Source organism: Protomyctophum bolini (genome assembly GCF_963924005.1).
Source record: "Protomyctophum bolini genome assembly, chromosome: 3".
NCBI classification, from domain to species: domain Eukaryota; kingdom Metazoa; phylum Chordata; class Actinopteri; order Myctophiformes; family Myctophidae; genus Protomyctophum; species Protomyctophum bolini.
Genome location: NC_137864.1, coordinates 35,792,051 through 35,800,436, shown reverse-complemented (window position 1 = coordinate 35,800,436; position 8,386 = coordinate 35,792,051). Strand labels below are relative to the sequence as shown.

The window sequence follows — 8,386 nt, the reverse complement described above, 5'->3', positions numbered from 1 at the left end:
ACAACTTTTAAGGGAGAAGTAACATTTACCTCCCCCTTTGGTCTCCTGAAAGGTGAATTTTCATTTTTTTAATAAAGCCAGTTTTTTAAGCCAGTGATCCAAATTTTGAAAGGGATGGGGTGAGGGCATTCTGCACTTGGGTGGCAGTGCTATATAGGGAGAATTTACCCTTGTTATATAGATGGGTATCAGAGCATTGTTGTCGCTCCCTCTAGTATTGTGGGTGGCTATGGGTATTTGGGTAACGGGCTACATGGGGACGGAATTGGCTGTCCTGGACTAGCCTCGGCCCCAGCCTTACTCATCTGAGAAGAGAAAAGCCTGGTCACAATAAGGCATGCGAGATTGCATAGCCGGAAATGTCGGGCCGGAACATCCGTCAGATGCATTTCCCCCAGATACGATATTTTATGACCAATCACAGCACTTGTTTCATACACTGAGAATGTAAACAGATTTGTGAAGCGTCATTGTCACTATTGAGTGGTATGATTATTTTACAGACACAGCCTATTCTGAGCTAAGGTATACTGGCTGACCACATTATGCTTGTAAACAGCCGTCTTAAGGACAAACAAAACCCCTTGGGGTTTTGTTTGTCCTTAAGACGGCTGTTTACAAGTGGCTGTTGGAACAGGCAGAACCTGAGGCTACATATACGTTGAGACAGCTGTGTGGCCAAGCTTTAGACTAAAAGACCTTAGACTAAAGTGCTCTACTATTTGGTTGTCCATGGTAAAGAGATACTCAGTTATTTACCATTAAGCCTGTAAAACAAAGCCCTTTGTGAGTTGTTGACCAGGGGTCCAGGGTGCATCTCCTTATTCCCTTAGTCTATCAACAGCTGTGTTTATGTATCTTAGAGAACTCTCTCTTTTAGAATTGACTTGAGTATAAATGTGTCTGTGCTTATAATTAGATGGAGTTAAGAATACATTGTACCTTTCATTTCATTACACGTGTTAAACAATGTTCTGCCTATTTCATATAGTACAGGTATTTGTCTTATTGGTAAAAAATATATAATATAGAACATGAGCCATTTTCTGAGACCCTCCTAAGGTAATTGGGACATCCTGTCTGTAAACATTCTGATTGGATCCCATCAGTGGAGGCTGTCTCTGCTAGTTCCCATGGAGGAGGGTCTTTGAAGTTTAGTTATACTTAAGGCAATGTTGTCAACTGCCGTGTGGGTTCACATTGATAATCGGTCCTTGGTGGATGTGATGTGACTCTATAAATGTTGCAGGTCCTTCTGCCCCCGTGGCACCTTGTAACTCAGAGAACTCTGTTCAATAAATCTGACCAGAATTTGTCGACTAAGATCCTCCTGCCGGAGTCCTTTTCTTCCCTCCTAAAACACATTTACAATTTTGCTGTATTTTTGGTTTAACAAATAAGAAGTGGAGAATTATTCAATGATACAAGTCAATACTAAAAGTTCAGCATGGATATTACTGTGACTAGTGAAATCCCCATTATACCATGAATTCAGCTTGTCCCTCCTATTTCCTGTGTATAAGGCTTTTGGCCATCTTTGTTTTCAATGACCAACAGCCAGGCGTAATTTTTGCCCGATTTAATAGTTTAACATATTATGCTGTGGTGTGACGAACAGGTAAGAAGTGCTTGGTATGGAAGAGATGGGGGTGTGAGTGTCTTTGATTTCTCTGGTTTAAAATACGGAACTGTGGGAAAAGAACACAAACTACAATAAACGGATATGTGTATATTGTTTCAATAGGTGAAAATGTAGAAAGCATATTGTATAAAGGCTGTTAGTTTGGCCTATTATGTTAAATAAACTATTTTGAATCACCATTAAGCATTAAGTTAAATTAAGTTGGAATTTATGCCCTCGCAAAATTGACAACAGCAAAAGGTCAAGCTCTAAAAACATTAAATTCCAGACTGCTCACAATATGTTATAATTCTTGACAAACTACGTCCTGTACTCTTCTCCCTTCTGGCTCCAAAATTATGGAATGAACTCCCCATTGCAATTAGAACAGCAAACTCACTCCCAATCTTCCACCGTAGTCTCTACCTTAGCCCGTGCCCCGTGGCACTGCCAAAAGCACTTGAACTAGCCTCGACGACTAGAGGCGCATGCAAAGGCTAAAATATATCATTTAGATAGCATATTATATATTGTTTTCTCATGATAATTTAGTTATTTTGTAATTTAAAATCTCTGGGGGACCTTCTGTTGATAAATGTGTTAAATTTAGGTTAAAAAATCACACCCGTGTGAAGTGAGGGGTGCTCTTATCATCGTACATCATCATTAATCTTGTGTAGGACCGAACTATAGCCAATTTGCTTGTCTACAATCATAGATTATCCATTCATTGTCAATGGGAATTTAATGTTTGTGTAGCACAAAAATAGCCAATTTGCTCAGACACATACGACGTAAATTCTCTATTCATTGTCGATGGCATTTAATGTTTGTTAAGACAAAAAACTACACTATAGCTGAATATAGGAGGGAGGGGCTTGCGCCCCTCAAAAGAAGGAAAATCACACCCATGTGAAGTGAGTGGTGCAACTCTGTGTGGGGGTCCCCAGAACATCCAGAAACGCGCCCATGGCCGAATCCGGAGAGCCGCCCCACATCCGAAACGGTTGAGAAATGACAGAGTTACCGTGTGGGGGTCCCGGCCTCTACTGTACAGTTAATATGTGCGTGTGTGTTTGTGTTAGGTTGCACACAGGTGGTGAAAGACAGACATGCTGTTTTCGTGCTCAGACCAACCCACCAAGCCACCCAGCCATACAAATAGCTTCGTAAGGGAGCACCACTCAAAAACCCAAAGATTTCGCATGAACTATAGAGGGCCCCCAGAAAATCTGGCCCAGGCCCCTCGTGGGGATTAATCCGTCCCTGGCTGCTGGACATAAACACAGTCCTTTAGCATGCAACTGGAAGTGGGAGGATAAGTGGAAGACCTAAAGCCTTCTCTCCAGTCAAAATTCTCATTATCAGTCACAACAACCAGAAAAGCCAGTGAGTAGATGTAACCGCTACTACCATGGGTTCTTCCTGTGTCAAATGTAATGGGGCTTACATTGGACAAGTGTGTTGTTGGTAACATTTACTATTACCGCTACTGAGATACGCAATTACGCATCACCCACATGATGCATGGCACACAAGGTACCAATAGAAGAAATACATTGAGAGATATGTCTTTATTAAACATGAAATGGGAAACTTTGCCAGCATTTATTGCAAATCCTTTAGTTCTATTGTGAGAACATCTGTGTGTTGTCTGATTTTCACATCCTGATCACATTAGAACAATCTATCAATATGAAGAAGTGCAGCGCCTGAAGGTTGGAGAAGACAGACATCCCTGAAAGCAGGCCAGAGTCTGCAGAAACCATGACAGCAGTAGCAATGGCGGTAATCTCAATGATGGAGATATAAGTTGGGGTGCAGTGTTTCAGGCCGTGCCAAGGAGAGAACAAAACACTCTTCTCAACACTCGGAGAGAGACAGACACCCATACCGTGTCAGGTTCCAGTCTGCATCACAGAAGAACAATATGTCATGGAAATGAATGTCCTTCAAGAGTCACATGAAATCATAGACTGGTTTAAGGTTACTTTATAAAAAAATATATAAAAACCTACTTTGTAAATATTATTGAGAATAAATACCCTCCTCAGCCATGATATTAAAAGTCTCTCTTAAAATGTAGGCCTTTATTAACCTGTTGGCAACAGCCCCAAATGCAGAAGAGAGAGGGGATTCCCACTAGGGACAATGAAAGCAGTATTGAAGCAGGTCAGCTGGGACTTGATTGAGGAGGTAGACAGTGTCCTCTGGTGGAATGACTGGAATCCAATACTACCCAGAGCCTGGGACAGGAAAGTGGCCAGGGGGAAGTGATGTACAACGCGTGATAACCAAGTGTGTATTAGAAAAGACTGCAGGTGCTGCTGTGTGTCAGCATGTAGGCAAGTATTTGCGAACGCAGTGAGCACTTACTATGAGACCTAGCAGATCATGTCTGTCTGTCTGTCTGTCTGTCTGTGTAATGTGTGTGTCTGTCTGTCCCGCTATCCAAATATGGAGTGTGTTGCATCAGCAATCACTCAGCTCCATATATGGGCACAAAAGGGGCCAGGTCCACTCAGCTCCATATATGGGCACAAAAGGGGCCAGGTGCCCATATATGGAGCTGAGTGATTTGTTTGTGATTGATGCAACACACTCCCTTTTACCCCTAGACATATGGGTTTGTAACACTTGGCATTTACGTCTCCCATCAGGATTGTGATGTCTCTCTGGGTGTTTTTCTATAATGGATTGCAGCCTGTTTAGGAAGCAGATATTCAAATGTCAGTTATTAACCGTGCTGAATCCAGGAAGCGTGACCACGCCTCGCCTAAGGTCACTCTCCTTGCCTATATTGATTCTCCGGATCAGCCTCTTCTCAAATTGCCACTCGTTCTCTCCGCCCAGGGTGCAGGTGATGTCGTAGACCTTCTCAAAGTAGTGGCACAGGTCAGTCTGCCTCGGGGAAGGGATATACTGGTACACGGTTACCTCATCGCACAGCGCCATCATCACCATGATGCCCATGAAGCCAGAGGTAGGCGGCTTGGGTGAGATGTCCACCAGCGCATTTCCCTGAATCACGTTCTTGTAGAGAGAGCTGGTTCTGAAGTTAAACGTAGGTTTGGTCAGCACCTGCGTGTTAATGACACGGATAGTCGTCCTGCTTCCCACATCCTTCTCATAACCCTCTGTCGGCGCGTGATTGAACCGCATAACTTGGTCATGGGAATCAATCTCCTTCCCTAGTCCAGAGTGCAGCATTGCCCCACTGGAGGACACCACAGCACAGGTGTTGAATCTGCCCTGATACTCCTGCCCTCTGTGTAGCTGCTCCAGAGGGAGGAGGGGGACCAGACTGGACCAGCCCAGCGAGTAGAAGGGCTCATCAGATCCGTCGACTGTCCTCAGCCTGGCGTAGTTCTTCAGTTGGCACAGCAACTCCTTCATGCTCTGGTCAGGTCGGCGAATTCCCTTGAAGTCTACATCCCATCCATTGTCCGTGAGGTGCCGTCCCTGTGTCTCTCTCTTCATTGCCACCAGGGCCAGAACTCCTGCCAGGATTGCCAGGAGTAGCCTTTTCAAAGTTTTCATACTGGACTGCTTGAGAAATTCACAACTTGTTTTGTGTAATACAGCGAGTGATAAAATACTATTCCTCAAGCCTCTATTACTGACTTCTGTCACTGGCTTGTAATAATAACTTGCTCATAGCAGGGGTTTTTTCTCCATGTTTTGAGCTGTGCCGCCGCTCCAATTTGCAGTGTGTCTTATGTACAGTATGTCCGAGCAATGAGCATATTGGTAGTGCGGTCAGCATGCCTTTATCGAACACACCCATCAGAGTGCAACACACCTCCCGACCGAGTTGGGTAGTTGAAAAGCCTATGGCAATAAAACAGCTCGGATAAAAAAGCCTTTCAACAACGCGGAATGCAGCAGTGCTAATCGCTGTACCTGTGGATAACAGAATCTGCTGCCGTTTGACATTATTCCTGTTTAATTAGCTTTTTGATGATACAGTAATACTAGTATATACTGTAACTGATGTGAAATTTTCCAGGACACAGGGTCATCACAACCAAGGTCAACATGTTCCATTAAAACAAAATGTCAAAGTAGATCCTGCCAAATAACTTGCTCTCCCTGACATTTTAATTGATGCTCTTTATTTGATTCTCCTCTGCAAGAGCAAATAAAACATTTTAATTTCAGTCAGTGCCAGCAAAAATAAATTTACACTAGTGATTCTCAACCTCTAATTTCAAGGAACTGTTATCAATACTTACAGTTAGTAGGTACCAGTAAGACACCTGAGGGTGAGAAGCACGCATCTGCCTCGTTGACGGCAGACTGCTGGGCGAGCTCTGGTACTTTGGCATGGGGGGGGGTCAGATCAACATGGAATGAATTCTGTACTGGCCATATATGGAGCATGTCTTGAGTGTACAGGGTTAGATGACGTCAGATCAACATATTATGGAATGTCAGAACAGGTCAGCTCCATACAGTATATAGAGATCTAAGGGTGGTAGCGGGGCCATTCTCTTTAGTGTACAGTGTTTGATGAGGGCCCAGGTAGGGCCGGGACTTCATTTTCGGGCCTGTTGAGAACTCTAGTTTTCGCCGGCTGCCGGGCGCAGCTGCACTAATATCTTTGGGGCAGGACGGTCTAGAGTTTGAAATTTGAATGGACAGGTATATGTCAAAAGGGAGACATCGAAGAGGAAGGATGGATGGGGAAGGATCAACATATGGAATGTCAGAACAGGTTCTGACATATATCCATATATGGAGATCTAAGGGATTGAGGTTTGAGGTCAGATGTAGAGTTGCTGGCCAATATGGATGACATCAGGGATCTCCATATATGGGCTTAACTGTGACAGCAGGTCACATTTACTATGACATCAGGGTCTCCACATCTCCATCCCTGATGATGTCACATGATGTCACGAGACCTGTGTGCATTATGGTGCCCGACCAACACACTGATGGGGCCCGACACACTGATGGCATCACGGCAGTGACGGGGAATTTCACAATTCCATAGTTAAATGTGACCGAAGGTCGCAAATAAAGACAATAGTGAAACTGATCACCTTGTATGTTCTCTAGTTGTATTTTACATAATATTATAATGGTGACCACTGGGGGTCACTAGACTCTAAGGTTGAGAACAACTGCTTTACAGGACAGCCAGACCAATTTATTTTATTTGTGCTGTCCTCTACATCTCCCTCTGTTCTACTTCTGCTCCTTATGGAATTGAGCCCCACCATTCTTTCTTGGTTCTCACTTCACTGGTTCAAAATCTAAGTCACTGTCATGCTCACTGTCATTGCTGCTCGTCTGTCAAGCTCCCCTGGCCTTTCTCATTCTCATCACCAACACATAACTGTCTCTTCGATTGGTTGGCGTCATCTAAGGTGTGCAATGTATTTTTCTTAGGCCTTCCTCTAGGTCTGCCTGTGGACGCGTATTTGTATCTCTTTTTTTTTTCTGGCACCAGCTGTAACTGCTCATCATCAGGGTTGCAAAATGTGTTACTTCGCTCAGGCTCATCAGTATCAACACCACTGCTCTCCATTTCATCCGCTTTAGCCTCCTCAGCATCAACGTCACTGCTCTCCATTTCATTTGTCTCATCTTTTTCTACCTCAGACTCATTCCTACTAGTCTTCTCCAGCAGAACATTCTCCCCTGGGCCAGGGATTTGTCCATGATAACGCTGGATGTGACTCTTCAGACTAACATTGTGATTAAAGGACTTGTCACAGTGCTGACATTGATAGGGTTTCTCTCCTGTGTGGACACGCATATGGGATTTGAGGTGGTTTGTTTGGGTGAATGAGCGCTGGCACACCTCACATACAAACGGCTTTGCTTGTGTGTGCACAACCATATGCCTCTCCAGTGAACTGGGACAGAAAAACTCCATGCTACATGTGTGACAAATGTGTTTTTTGGGGCCTCTGTGACTCAGCAGGTGTTTACGGCGCTCTTCTTTCTTGGCAAACGCCCGTGGACAGTCAGGACATTGATAGGGCTGCTTTCTAGGGGGGTGCCTCTTCTCGTGTGCAAGTTTGTCTGCCCTCATTCTGAAGGTTGATAAACAGTACTTACACACATGCTTGTAGCCATACACATGGACCTTGCTGTGAGCTTTTAGAGTAACCTCACATGCATATCTCTTGCCACACACATTACAAGAATAGGTCTTTTTGTTCTCACATGTGTGAGTCTGACTGTAGAAATATCTTCCGCATTCAGGACACAGTTGGCGGAAAGCCACTTCATGTATGCCATCTGCATCAGACTCACTGTCTGCAAGCTCATTGAGGTGTTCCACGGGATCCCAATCACTGTCTGAATTGCAATCTCCACCATCCACCTCGCTGTTTTGTCCTTCATCGGTGGAGTCGTTTTCATCACTAAAACCAACAGTTGCCGTAATGGCAGAACTCTCTGGATCACTGTTGCAGCTGCGGACGTCACCCAAGGGCACTGCCTATGAGAGAGAACAGATGAGCGGTAATGTCTGCAGTTTGGTCGGTAGTGTGGTTTGTATGTATGAAAGTTTGCCAAAAGTGTAATCAATAAATCAAGCGTAGCGTTAGTTCATTGCGGCACAGAGGGCAGATGGTTTATATGTGTGTACATGGTTCCCCCTCATTCATTCCCCCTAGTGATCTATACTGCTTATTTAAATCCGCTGCCTCTCTAGGCCACGCCCTCATTCCCACAGTGCAATTCAGGCAGCTACTTAAGCAGCCTCAGCTCACTTCTCTTTCTCTATGCTGAGCCGTCAAGCAGCTT

At 44.4% G+C, this 8,386-nt stretch overlaps 1 protein-coding gene across 1 annotated transcript; it reads right to left on the bottom strand.

Moving 5' to 3' along the window:
* Positions 1 to 4,118: 4,118 nt before the first annotated feature.
* LOC308312395 (beta-galactoside alpha-2,6-sialyltransferase 2-like) lies at positions 4,119 to 5,101 on the bottom strand (the record flags this gene model as incomplete). The annotated part of the gene is made up of 1 exon (XM_080759000.1): positions 4,119 to 5,101. The coding sequence occupies one exon, from the start codon at positions 5,099 to 5,101 to the stop codon at positions 4,352 to 4,354; it is 750 nt and encodes a 249-aa protein (XP_080615126.1). The 3' UTR covers positions 4,119 to 4,351.
* Positions 5,102 to 8,386: the final 3,285 nt, after the last annotated feature.